This window comes from Macaca mulatta, chromosome 1 (assembly GCF_049350105.2).
Source record: "Macaca mulatta isolate MMU2019108-1 chromosome 1, T2T-MMU8v2.0, whole genome shotgun sequence".
Taxonomy (NCBI): Eukaryota; Metazoa; Chordata; class Mammalia; order Primates; family Cercopithecidae; genus Macaca; species Macaca mulatta.
In genome coordinates this window covers 75,355,105-75,377,879 of record NC_133406.1, presented here as the reverse complement: position 1 = coordinate 75,377,879, position 22,775 = coordinate 75,355,105, and the positions used below count along the sequence as shown (strand labels likewise).

At 36.9% G+C, this 22,775-nt stretch overlaps 2 protein-coding genes across 8 annotated transcripts in view; one reads left to right on the top strand and one right to left on the bottom strand.

Annotated features, from left to right (window-relative positions):
* The window catches only part of SPATA17 (spermatogenesis associated 17), a 229,228-nt gene extending 216,013 nt beyond the window's left edge, over nucleotides 1-13,215 (bottom strand). For both annotated transcript variants that reach the window (XM_015116149.3, XM_077987022.1), the window contains exon 1: nucleotides 13,103-13,215. In XM_015116149.3, the coding sequence (XP_014971635.1) occupies nucleotides 13,103-13,170 (68 nt within the window). In that variant the 5' untranslated portion in view covers nucleotides 13,171-13,215. The remainder of the gene's footprint in view (nucleotides 1-13,102) is intronic.
* Nucleotides 13,216-13,480: 265 nt separating this feature from the next.
* Nucleotides 13,481-22,775, top strand: part of GPATCH2 (G-patch domain containing 2) — a 203,159-nt gene continuing 193,864 nt past the window's right edge. For all 6 annotated transcript variants that reach the window (XR_013412258.1, XR_013412260.1, XR_013412259.1 and 3 more), the window contains exon 1: nucleotides 13,481-13,632. Coding sequence is in view for 3 of the 6 variants with exons in the window: in XM_015116123.3 (XP_014971609.1) it covers nucleotides 13,577-13,632 (56 nt within the window). In the remaining 3 variants the exon portion in view is untranslated. The remainder of the gene's footprint in view (nucleotides 13,633-22,775) is intronic.

Genomic DNA, 22,775 nt, shown 5'->3' with positions numbered 1-22,775 from the left:
CTTCATCATCAACTAGAAATAAGTACTATAACCCTGGATAACACTATATTCATGTATATCATTAGTGGCCAGAAATTAACTGACAATAAGTAGAAAAGGAAAAAAACAATGTGTAGTTAAATATCTTTCCAGTAATATGCAAAAAACATGCATTTTACACATCAACAGACTGTGCTAAGTCTGACCCATGTATATTACCTATGAATAAATACTAGATTAAAAACTCAATACTCTTTCTTTTTCATTATCATATAACTTGTAACTATTTTAGACAGTAGGAATAAAATTCCATTATTAGCTGCCCTGTGCTGTCAGATATGTTGATGTGTAAAATGATTATTGGTTTGCATATAATTTCACTACTAGGTCTTAAGGATTTCATGCTCATTAAAGGCAGAAACTACAGTACACTTAATCTATATTTTGTGTTCTGGTTATCACCCATGTGCCTAGTAACAGATGCCTGATGATGAGAAATAGGACTATATTATAGAACTAGAATCTATGTTTCATATTTCATTAACATTCCTCAACATTATTATTATTTCACAGCTCAAGGAATAATGGGTTGCAAATGCATTAGTATTAGATCATATACCTGGAGTTACCATAGTTGGTTGAATGTTAAATACTGTGCAGAAGTCATGGAAAACAAGGTCATTATAATTTAGAACTAGAACCCATAATATTAGTGCATTCAAAAATATTTTGTTTCTTAGCCAGGTGTGGTGGCTCACACCTGTAATCCCAGTACTTTGGGGGCCGAGGTGGGCAGATCACCTGAGGTCAGGAGTTGAAGACCAGCCTGGCCAACATGGTGAAACCCTGTCTCTACAAAAATACAAAAATTAGCCAGACATGATGGTGGTTGCCTATAATCCCAGCTACTTGGGAGGCTGAGGCAGGAGAATTGCTTGAACCTGGGAAGCAGAGTTTGCAGTGAGCCAAGGTCATGCCATTGCACTCCAGCCTGGGCAACAGAATGACACTCCATCTCAAAAACAAACAAACAAACAAACAAAAACTATATATATATATATAGTTTTGTTTTCTTCCTCTTCCTCCTCACTTCTCTTTACCTCATTTCCTGAACAATTAAGTCTCAAAGGCCTTGGAAATGGGCAGGAGAAGTAGGGTACTGTGCTACAAAGGGTGTGGGAAGAGGAAGGCACAGTGGCTCAGCTTGAGGTGTCAGAGCCTGTGTGGGGTAAGGTGAGCATCCACAAGTGGGGGCTGCCTGGGGTAAGATGTCATAGTCTGAGTTTAGCAAGGACAGTGTGTTCCATGGAGAGGAGGCCTGGCTTTGGGGTGTAGAGGGAAGATGAAAAAAGAATCTGCACACGAAGGTAGCCAGCATAGAGAATCAGAGCCCGAGTGATGAGGAAAACATCCAAGTTGGTGGGGAGGCGATGGTTCAGCATGCAGAGGTAGACCCCGCACTGGGTCTAAGAGAAGAGGCAGTTGTGGTGACAACAGTTTGGTTACATACAGAGGAACTGATCAGATAAGTAAATATTCTAAAGATAATGGGAGCCACGTTTCTCTGTGTCAGAAAAGGTAAGAGAAAAAAACTAGAATAAACATGTTGTGCTGAATCTGAAATAGAGTAGTCAATGTGAACTCATGAATTTTAATATACATGTTCATCAATAGATAGAGAAATAAGTATAGATGTAAAATGTGTATAGATGTGTACAAACACATACTCCTTTGTTTTTTCCACTGAGAGGGCCAGAGAGCAGCAACATAACAGCAAAGTGCATCCACTGAAAGAAACAAAGGCTCTTTGGAGAAATGGATGGTTTTAGGGGTTGGCAGGAAAAGTACAAGATAAGCCTCTGTTATCCATCTGTGTTCACACTGCTATAGAGATACTACCCGAGACTGGTTAAGTAAATAAATAAACCTCCTTATCAATAAAGGAGGTTTAATTGACTCACAGTTCTGCATGGCTGGGAGCCCTCAGGAAACTTACAATCATGGTGGAAGAGGAAGCACGCATGTCTTACATGGCAGCAGGTGAGAGACAGCATGCAAAGCAGAAACTGTCAGATATTTATTAAACCATCAGATCTGGTGAGGACTCACTCACTTTCACAAGAACAGCATGGGGGAAACCACCCCCATGATCCAATCTCTTCCCACTAGATCATCCCCTCCTCACGTAAGGATTAGGGGGATTTCAACTCGAGATGAGATCTGGTGGGGACACAGAGCCAAACCATATCAGCCTGCAACTTTTTGTGTGTCAAGAAAAAGCAAGGAATCAAGAAAGCATTAGAACAATGAGGACACAGAAGGAAGACTGAAGTGGCTCTCACTAGCCAAATCCGGGACAATATTAGCATGACTATAAATAAGAGTGACAGATTTTAACCCACTGAATAAAATAGGAAACTATACGTCTATACTTATATAAATAAATAAATAAATAAATTTTAAGTTTGATGAAGAATAGGATACATACATCGTTTCAAACGATCTGCTTTTTAAAAATAATTATTAATTACAAAGGAAAAAAGAATATTCCAGTAGAGAAGCCTAGCAGACAACAGCTTTATCGAGTGATCTAAATGAATATTATCAGTCATGGGACAAATCAAAATCATGTAGTATCTGGTAGGATGCATTGAGAAGATCACAGTATCACTTCTGTGATAGTCCTGCCAGGGGTGGATAACCTGAATCTAATCAAGGGGAAAAATCAGACAGACCTAATTGAGGGAAATTCTAAAAAATAACGGATTTGTAATCTTCAGAAGTGTCAAGGTCACGAATATCAAAGAAAAACGGAGAAAATGTACCATATTAAAGATAACTAAAGAGACAAGACAAACAGGATCCTTTTGCTACAAAGATCATTATTGGAGCAATTTGGCAAAGCTTGAATGGAGTCTGAAGATTAGATGGTAGAAATGTGCCAATGTTAACTTCTTGATTTTGATGGTTGAATTGTGGTTATACAGAGAATGTCCTTGTGTGTAAAGAATTTGGGGCACAATGGGACATCAGGTTGCAACTTACTCTCATATGATTCAGGAAAAAACACCCTTGTATTATACTTGTTATTTTTCTGTAAATTTGAGATTGTTTCAATAATTTAAATGTATATGTGTATGTGTATGCATCTAATAATTTTTACATTTCAGATACTGTGTTTTTAATCTCTAAACATTTAATTTGCTTCTTTTTAATGTTCCATTTAACTCCTCATTATCTTCATATTTTACTTTTAAGTCCTTAAGCATATTTTAAATAGCTATTTAAAAATCCTTGTCTGATAATTATGTCATCTTTGTTTATTTGGGTCTGTGTCTATTGATTGATGTTTTTTTCCTCCTGATTGTGGGTCACAGTTTGCTACATTTTTATCCTACTACTAATTTATGAAAAATGCTGGACACCATGAATGTTAAACTACTGAGAGTTTGAATTTTGTTCAGAGATTGCCTCCAAGAAGAAAGCTACAGCAATTGTCTTCTAATCCCATTTGCTTATCTCTCTCCTTGCGATCAAATCCTGCATTGCCTACTGTATCAATACCTAAAAATGTTCATATATTTTGTTGAGTATTCTAGTCCTTCATGGCCGGAGGACAAGTTTTGTACCAGTTAAATCTTCCACGGCCACTTGTTTTCTATGTTTAATTTTGTTTTCAAAACAAAATTTTTGTCCTAAGACAAACTTTCTCCTATTTATCTACTGTTTATTTCACAAGTAAGTACCTGATTAACCAATGCTCAATACAAAATGTTAAACAATATAGAAAAACATACAAAAAAAAGATTCTATTTCAACATCCCTTTCTTTCAATTTTTAAAATTTAACCACTACTAGCACCTTATTACGTGTAATTCCAGATCTATCTAATTCCAGTTTTGTATCTCTATGTATTTTTACATTTGTTTTACGTAAAAAACACTAAATGTATTATATATTTTCTATAATCTGGGCTTTTATTAAACCTTATTTTGTCTCAGAGATTTTGATCATGTCATTATGTATAAAATGTTTCACTCTTTTAAACTGCTATTTATTTTCCCTCATATGCTTGTCTTTATTTAGTCAGAGTAGTTGCAAACAGATACAAGTTATTTACAGTTTTTATTTTTATTTTTTGCCTATTAGGAATAATGCTTTAATGAATGCCCTTGTACATAATCCTGTATATAAAATACTCTTGTACACAACTTTTGTATACACGAGAGCATTTTTATGAGGCCAGTAGAAAAAGTGACAGTTCTGACTCAAATGACATGTATTTTGATACTATTAAAAATGATATTGCTGAAGTCTTAAATTATAATTGTTCATTGCTGTTATGTAAAGACTACTGCATATTGCCCTTGCATCCTGTGAACTTGTTAAGTTCATGTATTACTTCTAAATCTTCTTTTTGTATGTGGTATAGAGTTTTTTACACATATAATTATGCTGTCAGTAAATAAAGACAATTTTACTTCTTTCTTTGCAATTTTTATGCCTTTTACTTATCATTCAACATTTAAAACTAGTAAGAAAAAGATGGACTATTTAATAGCTGGTGTTGAGACAACTGTATTCTATAGAAAAAGTTAGGCTGCTGTCTCACACAACACATACACATAAACACAACTGCACATAGACTGAAGGAAAAATATAACAAAACTTTTAAAATATTATAAATAAATATAATCTTAGTCTGGGAAAGACTATTCCAAGAACAACTAAGATCACTAAAGCCAGATGAATAAATTTACTAATTTGACTGTAAAAGCATAAAAGAAAACTGATAGAATGGTTGATGGCCACGGCAAAAACCTGAAACATTTTGATATTGGTTTTGAGACTGGGTGATGCGCGAGAAGGTGAGGAAGATGCACAGGTCATTGAAAGACCATACGTGTGGGCTGGAAGAGTGGTGAAAAAGTTGATATTAGAAACTGGAAAAAGAACCTCTATTATGTGAGAGTGGGACAATTATTATAGTAAGACTGTTGCCTATGATCACTTGGAAGACTGAAAATGTACAATGAACTTTTGAACTTGCCTAAGGAGATATCTAGAAAGGACATTAAAGTACCAATCAGATTCTTCTAGCTTAATTTGTTTTACTTCTTCTAGATTAATTTATCTTAATTAAATATAAGGCAAATCACAGTAACATAATGCTTATTTAATTTTTAATTAAATGAAAATTATTGTAGAGTTGATCATTGTTGTTTCTATTATTTCTTTTGCTCTTCTTTCTCTATCTTGAGATCTTTGTTCCAATTTAATTTTCACTTGATTATGACGAGTACTTTCTTGAGTACATTCATCAGGTAGGGTACATAGATGACGTAACTGTGAGTCTTTACATGTCTGAAAATGTCTTTCTTTCATCCCCATCCCCAAATGAATCTTTGATAGAATTCTTATCTGTAGTCTTGAATAATTAGTGATTATTGTTTTTCTGTCTTTTGGGTTCCCATGTTGAGCAGAAAGGGCATTCATTTCCTTGGCAAATAACTATTTTTATTTTCTGTCTATAATAGAATCCTATAAGATTATTTTTCCTGTATTCTTGGAAGTTTACCAGATAAAATCTAAGAAGTAGGTGTTAAAGGAAATACTATAAAGGACTCAGAGAATCCTTTCTATTCTAAGCCATACTTTTTTTTCAGTTTAGGAGTTTTCTTCTAGGGTATTTCTTTATTATTGTTCTATCTCTACCCCAATGCCAGTCAGAATTCTGCAGTGACTATTATTCACATAACAAGTCCTCTGAGTATGTCTTCCATATTATTGATCTTATTATTCATGATTTCTATTCACATGTGTTTATGGATATTTCCTGTATTTGCTTTCCTAACACATTTATATTTCAGTAGTGACTATTCTAGTTTTTAATTCATCTATTACATTTGTAAATGGAAAATTATTATTTTAAAAAATTGGTTACAGTAACTTTTTTCCTCTAGTTTTATCTCTGCAAAAGTTCTCATTACATTTTTATTGAAGTTTGTATCTATTTCATCCATTAGTTCTAACTCCACAGTAGCCATCTGTTCTGGTTTCTTAGCTTAATCTCCTTCCTCCAAACTAACATTTCCTTAAATGTCTTGTGAAGCTTATCTGCCTATTTAATAGATATTCATCTGTTGATACCTATACAGGGCTTTCTGCTCAGGTTACTTGGGCAGTGATAAACTGATAGACAGTAAAAGGTACTTTCAATTTTCTTTTTCCCTATCAATGAGCCAGCAGTGAACATGTTGGCAAACAGGGATCTGTCTTTCAGGGCATGATAAATAGGCAGATTTAGTGTGCAGTTTTGTTTTGCTTTTGAATTAAATGGAACCATCTCTATTGTATTCCAGCAGCACATCTAATGTTGGCTGTTGGTTTTAGAAACATATTCTTTATTATTAAAACATTTTTATTTCTTTTGTAAACATGTTTTAAAACACTGAAGAACTTTATCTGACTGAAGTTTGGACAGGTACATACCTATGGAAAATTACTGAGTTGGACACTTCACACAGTTTATATACTTTATTTAATGTATATAATATAGCAATAAAAAGTTTTACATTTTTAATGAAAAAAAGAAAAATATTTAGGAATAGCTATAAAATTTTTCAACTACCTTTTTGATATTCACTGAGTCGATCATAATGTATTTTATAGTTTGCCCTTCTGTTGTGATTTCCTATTATAATTATGAATTTATTGGGTGTTTACTAATATATCAGATGATCATTTAACCTTCTTAGTTAACATATCAATAGGGATTATTATCCCTGTTACAGATGAGAAAACTAAAATCTAAAGAGTTTAAGTAAGGTAAGAATATAAGTATAAAAGTTTACATTTAAACCTAAAGTAACACAGAGTTAGGATTTGAACTGTTGCACTTTGGCAAAAATCTTCCTTGTGTATTTGGAAGAAGCTTTGCTAAGTTTTACTAGTCAGAATTGAGTACATCTGTAAGAAAAATTTCAGTAATTAATTAGAATCAGGGGAAGGGACTCACATCTATTCAACTAAGCTGCTATTTATTTAGACTAATAGGACTAAGAGGATCATCCAAATTCAAGGACACTGAACAAAATTATTAGACTAAGAATATTGTTAGACTGTGAGGAACCACAGTCAATTTACTGTGTCAGAGTCAGAAACAAATTTATTATGTTTATAGGAATCATATATCCTGAAATCAGGCCAATTTAAGGAACATTATACCTTAGGTTGATGTTGATACAGGGTAATGAAGTACGTGCAAATCACCGGTCTTGTACCACAGAGTAATGTAGCCCCGTTTTCTTTTTCTCAACCTGATCTTGGAAAGACAGGTTAGGCCTTACGTATTTGATGAAATTACTTCCCTGCAGAGACTTAATAATCTAAAGATCCCCCTCTCCCAGGTATAAATGTAGACTTAAATGGATCAAATGTCACTAGATCTTTGATCTTCTTTATCTTTGGCAAGTAATATAGATTGTCTAAATCTCATATTCCTTCATTGTAAACCAGGAATAAGAAAAATAACCTCATAAGATTATTGTAAACATCAAATAAAATAATGTTTGGGAAGGAAGTGCTCAGCATGTAGTAGATATTCAGTAACATTTATTTCTCTTTCTATTTCTTTTTGTCTATCCCCATGCACTCCTCAAACGCCCTTTCAGATAGTAAGAGATGTGGACATTTGACAGTTGGTCTACATAGCATGTCTCTACAGAACTTCTTGCCCTCTTCCTCAGCCACAGCTTTCTCTGTATTCTTCAACATACTTTTCCCTTCAGCTAAGCCAATTAAAAAAGATTTTATATATATCTGACTGATTTCTGCTTACATGTTGTTAGAAAACGTACCTGTTTTAAAATTTTTTAAGTGTTATTTACTTTTTTCATTGACACAAGCAGATTTGATTTAAATTTTGTTAAGCAAAAACTGGCCCCAAAAAGTTAAAAGATGGAAGTGGAGGAAGAAAGTAGAAATGGGAAAAACAAAAGCAAAATGCTTTATCCAACTTAAAAACAAGTCAAAGGGGCTGGTCCCCGTGGCTCACGCCTGTAATCCCAGCACTTTGGGATGCCGAGATGGGCAGATGGCTTGAGCCCAGGAGTTCAAGACCAGCCTAGCCAACATGGTGAAAACTCATCTTCACTAAAAATGCTAAAAAGAAAAAAAAAAATTAGCTGGGTGTGGTGGCAGGTGCCTGTAATCCCCCCTACTCAGGAATCTGAAGCAGGAGAATCTCTTGAACCTGGGAGGCAGAGGTGCAGTGAGCTGAGATCACGCAACTGCACTCCAGCCTGGGCAACAGAGCGAGACTCTGTCTAAAAATGATGATAATAATAATAAGTCAAAGGTTACTTTCTTATTTATTGTTTTTATAGACAGAAGTCACATCATGTCACTCCTCTGCTGAAAACACCCTTTTTTTTTTTTTTTTTTTTTGAGACAGAGTCTCGTTCTGTTGCCAGGCTGGAGTGCAGTGGCACGGTCTCGGCTTACTGCAATCTCCACCTCTAGGGTTCAAGTGATTCTCCTGCCTCAGCCTCCCGATTAGCTGGGATTACAAGCACCCCCACCACATGCAGCTATTTTTTGTATTTTTAGTAGAGACGGAGTTTCACCATGTTGGCCAGGCTGGTCTCGAATTCCTGACCTCGTAATCTGTCCGCCTTGACCTCCCAAAGTGCTAGGATTACAAGCCTGAGCCACTGCACCTGGCCTCAGTCTATTCTTTTTAAAGCTTGCAACTTGGAGACTTCATCTGCATGATAAAACGATAAAACCTAGGTCTCCCCAATCCCTTATCATAACCCAGACATTTCTCATTTCTTTCTACTGATAATAACTCACTCAATTACATGCCAATCAGAATTTCAGTCTTGCTCTGTTGCCCAAGCTGGAGTGCAATGGTGCGACCTTGGCTCACTGCAATCTCTGCCTCCTGGGTTCAAGTGATTCTCCTGCCTCAGCCTCCCGAGTAGCTGGGATTACAGGGGCGCACCACCAGCCCCGGCTAATTTTTGTATTTTTAGTAGAGACAGGGTTTTGCCATGTTGGCTAGGCTGATTTGGAACTCCTGACCTCAAGTGATCCACCCACCTCAGCCTCCCAAAGTGCTGGGATTACAGGCGTGAGCCACCATGCCCGGCCAGAAAATTTTTAAACCTACCTAAGACCTAAAAGGCCCCCGCATTGTGGAACCAATATAAACTTCACATGTATTGATTGATGTATTATGTCTCCATAAAATGCATAAAAGCAAGCTGTACCCGGACTGTCTTAGGTACATGACATCAGGACTTCCTGAGGCTGTGTCATGGGTGCATCCTTAACCTTGGCAAAATAAACTTTCTGAATTGACTGAAGCCTGTCTCAGATACTTTGGGTTCACCCACACTATAGAAACACAGTGGAAGAGGAACATTACCTTATTCCTATTAGAATTTGACAGATTAGATGAAATTTAAATAAGAATATGGGGAAAATGAACAATATGATCAATAAACATATACTGAACTCTTCTCTCCACACAGTGCAGTATAGTGTGTAGTATAAATTACCAATAAGTCACAAAGAAAATCTCATAGTTCGGAAGAACAGAAATGAAGCTAAGAATTACCAGAGAAAGTTAAAACAACAACAACAACAATAACAAAAAGGCCAATACTCTGTCAAGTGACAACGGAACTGCCACTGCAAAACTGTAACAAGACAGTGAAAGAGAGCTTACCTAACCAACTCCATCTTGCTTCTAACCTCCAAGCTCTCCTCGTTCATTCCTGGACATAGGCTGAACTAGCTTTGCGAGGAACTTAGTTTATAGTTTAAAACAAAGATGATAACAGGCCTTTCCCAAGGTAAACCCCCTTCTTGCCAGGGGACTAGACTGCCGTTGTGGGAATAACAAATTAATTAAAAGATTAGAAATTATGGTTTGGGAGTCACAGAGGAGGTTACAAGATTCTGACTCTCCCTAAATTGCTCCTTGGGATAACATCAGTATTGGAAAATCTAAGATCAGTGCTATAGATATTTGGCAGATGCTGCATTTGTTGGATCAGCTGGAACCACCCAGACTGATAAATTGGCTCATTGATAAACTGGCTTTGACCTTGTGGCCCCCACCCCGGAACTGACTCAGTGCAAGAAGACAGGTTCCACCCTCTATGATTTCATCTCCAACCCAACCAATCAGCACTCCTGACTCACTGGCCTCACCCTAACCCACCAAATCATCCTTAAAAACTGATCCCCTAATGCTCAGGGAGACAGATTTGAGTAACAATAAAACTCTTGTCTCCCGTACAGCTGGCTCTGTGTGAATTGTTCTTTCTCTATTGCAATTCCTGTCTTGATAAATTGGCTCTGTCTAGGCAACGGGCAAGGTGAACCCATTGGGCAGTTACAACAATGGCCTACTATCTTTTGCTCACCTTATATCCGGGACAAAATACTCAGCCTCTTTGATGGACCAGATCAAAACATAAACACACACCAAACATTCCCTGTGGGAGCAACTTTCCAGAGTATTACGTCAGTCGGGCAACCCACGCTCCTCCTACTCTTTGTAGTTCAAAATCTCCTCCTGTATTTGCTGCTCACTTCTTGGAGTTCCAGATCCTTTCTCTTTGTTAGGCAGAGGAGCTTCTCTTTTCCACATTGGACTTCCAGGCCTTGCAGGACTCAGATACTAATCTAACCACTTAGGAATATATTTTCTCAACAAAGTCATCTTTCAATTTAAGCCTTATTCTGACGCTAGCCATTAGGAAGAAGCATTTATGTCCCTACCTTGTTACCAAAACAGAAGACATCGAAAGAAACCAAGGAGACTTTAAATTGTTTCCCACAACTCTGTTCCCTACATGTTAATGGATTTGGGACAGTATTCTCAAGCCATTTGGACCTCTGGATCTTGGTGCTTGTTGCAATTTAATTAAATCAGCTTAATGGGAAGAAAATTTTGTTTAGTGATAGTGAACAGCATAGGTTTTAGAGTTAGATTAGTTGGCTCTGATAATTCATAACTGACCTCAGGCCATCCATCTGCCTTGGCCTCCCAACGTGCTGGGATTACAGGCCTGAGTCTCTATTCCTGGCCAATTATTTGTGTTTGCTTGGCACTTCATCAGGCTTTTCTAGGACACTGTTCTATAGCTCCAAAATTATAGATTATCTAATAAATAGATAATTTATACATTCACTTGTAACATTGTGATAACCAAATGAAAGATCATATGAAGTAGTTCCCAGTGCAATCCCTCATAAATGCAGTCCTCAAAAAATACTGGTTATTTCCCTTCCTATCCATGTTACTCTATTGTTGTTGTTATTATTTATTTATTTATTTATTTATTTATTTATTTATTTGAGACAGAGTCTTGCTCTGTCGCCCAGGCTGGAGTGCGTGGTGCGATCTCGGCTCACTACAACTTCTGCCTCCCGGGTTCAACGGATTCTCTTGACTCAGCTTCCAGGGTAGCTGTGACTATAGGCATGCGCCACCATGCCTGGCTAATTTCTGTATTTTTAGTAGAGACAGGGTTTTGTCATGTTGGCCAGACTGGTCTCGAACTCCTGCCCTCAAGCGATCCATCTGCCTCAGCCTCCCAAAGTGCTGGGATCATAGGCATGAACCACCAAGCCCAGCTAGTATTGTAATTATTTTTAAAAAGCCTATATTCCATACTAGAGTGTGAACATCATGATGGATGTGGCTTATTTCATTTATATATGTCATAAATACAGCACCTGCCACATACTCTAAATAAATAGATAAGTTCTATGTTTAGCTATTGTTAGTACGTTTACTTAAACCAGGGCTAGTGATTTTTTGAACGATTCATTAATGTGAGTCTTCAACAATTATTGTGTTACTATTACTTGTATGGAGCTATCATAGACATTGCAGACAAAAATACTGGTGAGCAAAATAAGAGACACTGTCTCTACTACTAGTTTAAGAGGGGAGATAGATATTATCTCATAAAAGAATGTAAAATTGAATTGTGATCAGTGCTGTAAGAGAGGTACGTTGTGAAATAATGATGTGGTAGGTGAGATAAACGTTAGAATAAAAACAGCTCAGCAAGACCCTATCTCATTGATAACATTTTCCATTGGTCTGTCATATCACTGTATTCCATAATAGTCTAATTCACTTTTTTTGTAGTTTCTCTTAAGTTACAAAAACTCCTAGGACAATGCTTCTTTAAAATGAAACTCTTCCTAGGCAAGAAGTTTGGGTGTAGGGAAATGAGGAAGACTGCTAGTGGTTTTCTTACCCGTTGTCTATTAATTAATATTTGGTACTAGTTACTGTGTCAGAATGGTTTAGACACTTTCATTTTATTTCTTATTTTATTTTATTTTATTTCGAGACAGGGTCTTAATTTGTCAACCAGGCTGGAGTGCAGTGGTACAATGTCAGGTCACTGCAACCTCCGCTTCCCAGGTTCAAGCGATTCTCCTGCCTCAGCTTCCCAACTATCTGGGATGACAGGCATGAGCCACAGTGCCCGGCTAATTTTTATATTTTTAGTAGAGACGGGGTTCCACCATGTTGGTCTGGTTGGTCTCGAACTCCTGGCCTCAGGTGATTCGCCCGCCTCGGCCTCCCAAAGTTTTAGGAGTACAGGCGTGAGCAACCACGCCCGGCCGATACGTTCATTTTAGAAAGGCAAATGAGTCATAGAACAATTGGGTTCAGTGATGTTTGTAAAATAATGGAGGCTCAAATCCCTAGGTAGATGGGAAACAGTCAGCTCATTGGGCTAGTGAGCCAGGTGACCCCCAGTCAGGTATTGAACCTTGAACCCGGAGAACAAAGGTTTCATGAAATTACAGAGTGGTGATGTCGAAGAGAAAAAGCACTTTACAATTTTATCTATGCTGGGAGTTTTTCTAAATCATCTCACATCGAGTATCTATGGCCCCTCTCTATTTAGAATTTCGTTGTATGGTAACAGAAACTCCCGATTCTGTTTGCAGCCCATTAAGGGAAGAATTGGGTACTACTTAATGAATCAGGGAAATCGTTAATTGGAAACTCCCGCTGAGGAACAACTGGTATAATGTCACGCCTGCCCTTTACGCGATCTTTCTCTTCCTGACTTACCTGTTCCTAAAGTAGTACTGATTTCCTACAGTCGACGACCTAGCTTGCAGCCGGGCTAACGTGGCCATGGTCTTTCGGCCTTGGGTTTACAACTGGTGTTACTACCGGTCTCCATGGTAACTGGGCTAAACCATAGCTCATTCCCGGGGTCCGACTTTTTGTTCACGCCTCTTTCCTCTCACGCTACTTCCACTTTAAGAGTACTAAAAGAGAATTAAGAAATCTCTGTGTAGCACAAAAAGTTTAATTTATTTGTCTCTGTCTCTATTGCGAGTAGGAAGAGGGGATTATAGGAACGGAAAGCAGTAGACGCGGAGAACTAATGGTTGCTCCGGGCATCCGGTTTCCGCCTCCTGTCGGCTTCCGGAAGCTCATCTCAAAATGCTGAACTGCTCTTTGGAAATCGCCGGTGCTGTAGTAGTTGGAGTCTGGTCACGGGCCTGAGCCTCGAGGCCAGGCTCCTGGGTGTCGTTAATGTTCGGGGCCGCCGGGCGCCAACCGATCGGAGCTCCAGCAGCCGGGAACAGCTGGTGAGGCTGGCGGCCCTGGGGAGGGGGAGGTCAGGGAAGGGTGTGATTGCCCGAGGCCACTCTGCTGGACCTGGAATGGAGGCGGGAGAGAGCTGTGATGGATGATCTGAAGACATCTAGGCCTTACTCTCACTCGTTCCTGGGATGCACGCAGTTTGAGGGAGCTCTTGGGTGTGTGCCAAAGATTTGTTAAAGAATACAGTAAATGTTTGCTGATTGCTTGTTTAACAATATTTTAGAAGTCAAGCTTCCTGTACTCCAGGAGCAATTTATCTCCTCATTGATTGTTGACAACACTAGGGACAGGAAGAATCTATCTTAATCTGGGCCTTATTCCCCACTCCTCTTTCAATATTTACCAGATTATATCAAATCTTTTGGAAGATACATTCCAGAAATGTAGAATTATGGAAGTTCAATAGTGGAAAACACATCACCCTCTTACCCCCTTTTTTAGAGAGAGGGGATAACCTACCTGTTTCCACCCTCTTGAACATTCTATTCAAGTTCAAGGGAGATGTATATGGGGATTTTCCAAGAACCTATAACTGTCAGGATTAAGTTTGGGGCTTGACTATGTCTATGGTATCATGTCACCAATGCCACGTTAGAATAATACATTGCTTTGACTTTTCAAAGTATTTCCACAAATTAATACACTTTATCCTATGACAGCCCTGTGATAGCAGAATATCACAAGCACAGAATATTCAAGTGCTGTGTCCAAAGTTGCCCTGTACATTTTAATCCTAGAGCTAGAATCCTGGTTTTGGGATTTCTAGTTGAACACTGTAATATCTGTCGTATTTTTCTCCCAAGCCCTTTTCCTCCAAACGTAACACGAGACAACCAGTGATACAAACAAGCAATTTTCCACTGAAAATCCTCTCAAACATAAAGTTTTGACCAACAAGTGAAAGAAATGTGGCTAAACGGTGCATGTTCATTCCTAGATTCTGCAAAAATTAGAACAGAAGGAATTTTAGTAGTCTGTGATCTCAAAGAATTACTTTTACATCATCTATCACTGAAAAGTTAAAAGAATACCTTATCCAAAATATTTTTAGTTGGGTGACATCATCCTATAGTTAATTTTATAGTTAATATAGATTTGATTGTACTATTAGTAAATTATTACATTTTCCAGGGAGAAAAGCAGGGAGCGCTTTTTAAATGAACCAGTTTTTAATGGTAAAACTAGCATAGAATGAAATGCACAATTCTTACATGCTTAATTTTACGAGTTTTGGCATTGTATATACTTAAGTAAACACCCACAAAACAAGATAATGGATTGGTCCATCACCCCACAGTTCCCTGTCAAGGATACCTGTCTTAATGTTTCACCGTTCATATTTCACCGTTCATTATCTTGGTGAAGTCAGGGAGACAAAATATCCTATGTAGATTGGTCTGCTCTTCCTAGGGTGCTATCGATTTGTAGGATAGGTGATTACATCAGAATATGATTGATTCTCTCAGCTTCTTCTACCTTCCAAATTATGGTTAGGTACTGAGAGAAACCTCCTTCAATTCTCTTTTAAAGGCTCTCTTGTCATACAACTCACCATTTCTTATGGCACCATAGTATAACAGAGTGGTAGCACTTAGTATTTTTTAATGAAATTCTAAAGTCATTCCTGTTTTGTCAGAATGAACATGTTCCAGAAAACTGAATCTTTATTTTCTAGTCTATCTGTACGACCATCCAGTCATTCCAGATTTCTTAATGGAATTTTCTTTTTCATTAATTGAACAGATATTTACTGTATAACATATATGTTTGATCCCAGTAGTAAATTCCAGTCCCACTGGGAATACTGCTACTAAGCAATTAACTAGGTGCCAGGTTTTACAAATACGTGTCATCTCATGTAAATCTTTTGAGGTAGGTGTATCATTCTTTGCATTTTAGATAAGGTGACACAGAAGCAAAGATGGTTTAAGTAACTGGCCTAAGTATCATATTTGCAAGATGATTCCGGTATACCCCCCCAAAATTCTTAACCACTTTTATATGTTGCCTATGTGTCTGAATGAGATATAATATCTCAAGGAATATATAACCTAGCAGTTAGATACCAAATTTGTTACCCAGTCTGGATTTTCTGACTTATTTAGCTCCCATCTTGACTTTTTCAACTTCTCCAATGTGGAGGTTGCTCTTTCAACTTTTAGGCACCAAATGGGTAAATGTAGATAATTTCTTTATTCAACTATGGTATTCTATTTTTTTTTTTAACTTTGTTATGTGGCTTTGCTTAAAAAAACAAAGCCATTAAAATAAACTATATTGACTCTGGACTTTCGTTTCTACATTTTCATTCCTATTTGGTATTTTGATTGTATTGAAATCTGGAAAACTGCATAGTCAAATGTGTACATTTTTTTGAATTAATTGTTTTTTGGAGTTTGTCTGTCTTGAACTTTGTTGCATACCAGCAGGTTTGAGTCAGGTTTTTGTTTCAACAATTAAGAATCAAAGCAATAAACAGTATGATTTTGTTCAAGTAATTCATTAAATATAGCTTCTTAGCATCCATATTTATGTCAAGCTGTAAGCCTTTACATTGTCTTTGATAGTTTTTCCTTAACTTCACATTTACTTAGCTAAAAACCTGGAGTGTCTGGCTTGTTAATGTAGCAGAAAATTTGGAATATGGATTGTCTAAAAGTTTTAGTCATTGTTTTTCTTTTGTTATTTGGTCAGTCATTTAGTCATTCATTGGTTTGCTCATCTGGCAGATTATTTTTTTAAAATCTGTTATGTGTCAAGCAGTATGCTACTTGTAATTAATATTTAGTTGTCTTCATTCTCATTCCTGTTATAGGAATTCAGGTTATATGTTCAGTAAATTTTTATTGAACAGTTACCATATATTAATATAAACATTAAATAAGTCTCATTTCCTACCTACTGTTTGCCTAATACGTTTGAATATATGCATATTGACAAGAGCTAGGATGAATTATTTATTAGATTCTAAATTTTTTTTTTTAAACTATTTCATATAGGCGGCATTTTCAATAGTTTATCTTTTGAAAGTAATTGAAGTGTAAGGAGAAGTTTGAATGACTCATAAAGTCATCTTCAGATTTAAATAATAAATGAGCTTGCCTTATTAAATCACTAATTTGGAAACTAGGGTTAGACTTTTTTTTTTTTCTAAAGCCATTCATGGTTTGATTTTGAGCAAGCCATGGTAAAGAGGAAAGAAGACTTCCTGAAAGTTCCTATGGTGACAAAGGTGACAAAGTAGAAGCTGCCAGGAGCACCTGTGATTGAATACAAGTCAGTGGAGCTTTTGCTTCCTTTCCACTTTTAACTGGGAAGGATTATTTAATCTTTTTAAATTTACATATGTATATTTTTAAGGTGGAAGTAAGTCAGATACATGGCATTAATTTTTTGGGATTTAAAATTTTCTTTTAGTTTCATAGAGTCTTCAAGGAGTCCATGAACTTATTGAAATTGTATGCAGCAAGTTATACATGTCTGCTATCCTTCCTTTTCCCAACATTCAGAATGCTTCATGACCTCAGAAAGACTGAAGGCCGTTAACTGTAATACCCTCAAGATTCCCAGTATGGTTATACCTTAAAAGCAGAATAAGTTGGGATCTTTTAGTGACCAGTTTCTCTTACTTGTGAGTAGAGGTCGTGAAAACATGAAATAACTTCTCTTGAACATTAAGTATCCACTCATCCTCAGAAAAATCTTTTCAAGGTAGAAATTATGCTGATTTTTATGATGAATAAACAGAATCAAAAGATAGGTAATTTGTCCAAAGTCCTATAGCTAATGAATATAACTGGAATTAGCTTCCAAATTCATAGCCTTGATTTCTAAGCTCATGTTCTCTGTAGTTTTCTCCCAGCCTTATTTTTTTTCCCTAGAGAATGGTGTTTCCTATTTATTGCCTAATATTAACGTAAAGTTGTAATTAATCATTTACATGTTTCAGAGTAAAATAATTCTTCCCTACCCCACCCTAGCTTTTTCAAAAAGACAGAAAAAGTTTACTTTTAATTTAAATAGGTAAGTCAAGGAACTTCTAAACTAGCATAAGTGTCAACATTTCGCGTTAGGGTTATTGATAATTTCCTAAGATAATGCCCACCCACTCCCCCACATATATGTAAAAGGAGAAAATTGAAGACATAGTCTCTTAATAGATTTCTAGGTTGAGATAAGGACTTATTTGATGAATAATATTCCCATTGAGGAGGGAAATATGTAAATTCCCATAAGCAGCAGAAATCTGAAGATAATTCTTATGGATCGTATGGTATGAAATTAGTCATAAAGTCATTAGTCATTTAGCCTTGATGTGGCATCTTGAAGGCTCACCATTTGCATGTTTAGTCACACATTTTCATAGTCTGCACTATTATGCATTAATTTTAATCTGCTTGGTTCAGCTGTTTGCTGCATACTTTTAGGACCAGCCAACTTTTTATAAAAGCTAACGTGATAATGGAGGCGTATAAGTCCAAGACTGTCTTTGTCTTAAGTTTGTGAGTAGTTTATAACATTCAGCAGCATAGTCCTTGACTATGTACTGTGTGTTAGTACAGTGTTTTTGTACACACTGAATTTTTATTCATACAGAAACTAATACATTAATGATTATTTGTTCCCTTAAATTTTTGTAAGCCAATTAAGCGGATGTACTTAACACCACGTAACTTTTAGCACTGCATTGCTAAAATTACTTAACTTTGTAGAACTGATAATCTACGTTTTAGAGAAGTAAAGATAAGAGTTTTACCCAGTACTAGGTGATAAACAGTATTTACTTTCCTCTTCCTTAACTAGTTACTTACTCGCTATAATCAATTATCCTTTAGTTCTATCCGGAAGGTTTTTTTTGAAATGGAGTCTCTCTCTCTCTGTTGTCCAAGCTGTAGTGCAGTGGCACAGTCTTGGCTCACTGCAACCTCTGCCTCCTGGGTTGGAACAGTTCTCCTGCCTCAGCCTCCTGAGTAGCTGGGATTATAGGTGTGCACCACCACGCCCAGCTAATTTTTTTATTTTTAGTAGAGATGGAGTTTCGCCATGTTGGCCAGGCTGGTCTTGAATGCCTGACCTCAGGTGATCCACCCACCTCAGTTGGCCTCCCAGAGTGCTGGGATTACAGGCGTGATCCACTGCTTCCTGCCAGTTTTTGTCTTTAATATGAACTTGGGTTTATTTATATATTGGGTTTATTATCAATATATTGCTGAGTGACATTTAGGAGCTCATGGGCCATCAATCAACTTCCAGTTCTTAGGGTAGATTAAGCAGTAAATTAGGACTAAAGCTTCTTCCTGATTCTTCTTCCTTGAACCAGATATATTTGAAAGAAAAACACTTAAACATCCGCTTTTAGGAAAGCCTTTTTCTGAATTTATTAGAGCCTGCTGATAAGGAACAAAAGGATAATAGTTCACTTATTTACTGGGTATTGGGTAGAAGAAGTGAAACAAACAAACTTGATGTTTGACCTAAAATTTTTAAATAAAGCTTGCATATCAAGTCTTGGATTGATCATACATTTTATATTGCTCAGCATAATCCAATACCACCTGAAAAAACAAAGTACTCACCTGCCTGAGTCATTTCCTTTCATAAAATCCAACTTTAAATAGATGTTGGGGCCATAATTTTGTTTTGGGGTATTCTGTTCATTCAGAGTGTCTTAATAAAACTATTGATGAACTATTGTTATCTTAGACATTACCCAATATGAACTGTTCCCAGAAGATTTCATTTCCAAATGAGTTCTAAATGAAGAAAAATGGCTTTTACAATTATGAATATAAAAATCTCAAGTTAGTTAAGTGGTACATTCATTGAATTTAGTGTAATTCAAACTTTAAAACTGGTTGTTCAGTAAGTACTGATTTGTATAGAAAACTTCTATATTTCCAGGTTTCCCCTTTAATAGGAAAGTCTTATTTAAGAAACTATCTCTAGGATAAAGTGTTTTCATACATTGGTCTTCTGATACATCAGTGTAAACTGCCACGGCAAAGGAAATAAAAGAGCTATTGGTCATGTGACGGTCTCTTAGGATCACTTTGGTTTTGACCAGCCAGTAGGAGACAAGAATCTCTCTGCCGCCCAGGCTGGAGTACAGTGGCATGATCTTGGCTCACTACAGCCTCCACCTCCCGGTTCAAGCGATTCTCCTGTCTCAGCCTCCTGAGTAGCTGAGATTACAGGCATCGCCACCATGCATGGCTAATTTTTGTATATTTAGTAGAGATGGGGTTTCAGCTTGTTGGCCAAGCTGGTCTTGAACTCCTGATCTCAAGTGATCCTGCTGCCTCGGCCTCCCAAAGTGCTGGGATTACAGGCATGAGACACTGTGCCCTGCCGATGCCAGTTTTAACTGAGGGATGTTAGTGAAGCAGCTTGAGGTTAACTGACTATAATATTACTGACTCATTAGCATGGATTTTGGTTGGTATTGACTTGGAGAAGAGTCTAGTTATTTGAAACTGAAGGGGAAAAAGGTAATTTGAACTCTGAGTAGGACTTGTTAAATCTATATTTTTTCTGTGTTTTTATAGGATTTTTTTAAAAAAGCTTTTAAAAGTAATATGTAGTTGGTTCATATTTGAGTGACATCATGGAATAAATTGGATTCTTCTAATTACAATATTTTTTAAAATATGGTTTTTTTGTTTGTTTTTTGAGATGGAGTTTTGCTCTTTTCGCCCAGGCTGGAGTACAATGGTGTGATCTCAGCTCGCTGCAACCTCCGCCTTCTGGGTTCAAGCACTTCTCCTGCCTAAGCCTCCCGAGTCACTAGGATTACAGGTGCCCACCAGCACACCGGCCTAATATTTGTATTCTTAGCAGAGATAGGGTTTCACCATGTTGGCCAGGCTGGTCTCAAACTCCTGACCTCAGGTGATCTGCCCGCCTCAGCCTCCCAAAGTGCTGGGATTACAGGCATAAGCCACCGCCCCCAGCCTAAAAATATGTTTTATTTTCTCTCAAGAGAAGCAAGATAAACTCAAATAAGGCTGACACAGTTTTCATGAGATTCTAGAGAAATTTTGTGTATATAACTGCTAATATTACTAAGAATGAAATTTGTTAGTATTAGTATTAGTATTTTATTAAACTATTGGTTACAGCAATACTTTTTAAACAAAATTAATTGAAGAGTATCAGATTTCGATGGATTGTATCAGGTGTACTAACCTTTTTCTAATGTTAGTACTATAAATTTTCTGTGCTACAGTAAAGCACTAAATTGTAATATCCAAAATAAACTGACTTTAATTAGATATTATATTCATACATCGAGTTAATTTCATGTTTTATTACTTTGAACTGGCCATTCACCCATTGATAAGAAAACCCTGTCTTCCAAGAGTAAGTTACTCCAGAACCAGATAATAGAGAGAAAGGATACTAATTTTAATACATGTTAAAGTGGCTTCAAGTGAATTTTTTTTAAGGTGCAATATTATATTCAGAGACAATAGGTCTTTCAGACTATATTTCTTTTAATGAAATAATGTCAAAGGAAAAGAACACAATATTCATTGTTTTAAGGGTAAAGGGCATTTGTTAACATAGATTAAAAAAAAAGATTCATTTGGCTTATCAATGTAGTCAAAAGTTGTAGCCTCTGTTTTGTTTGGCTTAAAGCTAATTCCTATGCGATACATATTTATTTTAATCAAATTCAGTGTTCTAAATCCTGATTTGTGGGGCTGGGCATGGTGGCTCACGCCTATAATTCCAGCATTGAGAAGCATGGCGGGTGGATCACTTGAGGTCAGGAGTTCGAGATCAGCCTGACCGACACGGTGAAACCCTGTCTCTACTAAAAAATACAAGAATTAGCCGGGCATGGTGGCATGCGCCTGTAATCCCAGCTACTCGGGAGGTTAAGGCAGGAGAATCACTTGAAACTGGGAGACAGAAGTTGCAGGGAGCCGAGATCATGCCACTGTACTTCAGCCTGGATAACAGAGCGAGACTCCGTCTCAAACAAACAAACACAAAAAAACCTGAGTTGTATATAATATCCTTAGAAAGGAAAAATCAAATCTCAGTGGCCCTTCAGAGTTTATTTAAAATAGGTATGTGAATCACCACATTTTTTAAAAAGCTGTATGCATTAGATTTTTTGTTTATATTAAATACATTCAGAATGCCCACAGAAATAAATCTAGAAAATACCAATTCACATTAACCAAACACAATGCCATGTTACTTAGTTGCTCACAGTGTACATTTTACTAACCAGTACAGGGTTGGTTCTTTGAGCTCAGTTTACTTTCACCAGCTATACCACCCTGTCCCTTGTGTTGATTCAGGTCTTTCAACTCTTTTTTTTCTATTCAAAACAATATAATAGCTCCCTATGAGTCATTTGGGTTTTACATAGATGTATATTAAATCTGTCTTGAGGATTACAGTAATGCTGCCTGGTGCTAAATTAATCATAAACAAAAATACAAACTGGCTACTGGGATTGTGTCGCTGATCTTGGCTGTAGTTTGTTCAACGTTGGAGCTCTGAAACCTGATTGCTGAAGTTTGAATCCTCTCTCCACTACTTAGATGCATCACATTGCGACAGAAATCTTTTGGCCTTTGTGTATTTCATCTCCCACCTCATAGGGTTATTGTGTGAGAATGAAATGAAATAATACATGTAAAACACTTAGGAATGGGTCTGGCAAATAGTAAATACACAAATGTTAGCAGGCGTATGTATGCATCACATTATAAATGGTAAATCCAGTTGAATCACAATGCGTGTTGTTTTTAGGTTATCATTAAAATGAAAACACAAAAGTTGAAAGCTATTATAAGGAACTTGCAAAAGCCTGAAATTATTGACTGTTGGAGACTATACATGACTGTAGAGACTATATAGACCACAGATCAGCAGACTATAGCCAGTTATAACTTGATTCTATAAATAAAACTTTATTAGAACACAGCCATACCCATTTATTTATGTATTGCTTGTGGCTATTTTTGCATTACAGTGGCAAGTTGAGTAATTGTGGGAGACCCAATGGCCTGCAAAGCCTAGAGTATTTACTAGCAGGCCAGTTACATAAAAGTGTGCCTACTCCTGCTGTAGGCTCTAGAAGCTCTGTATGACTGTTGAGAATATTTCA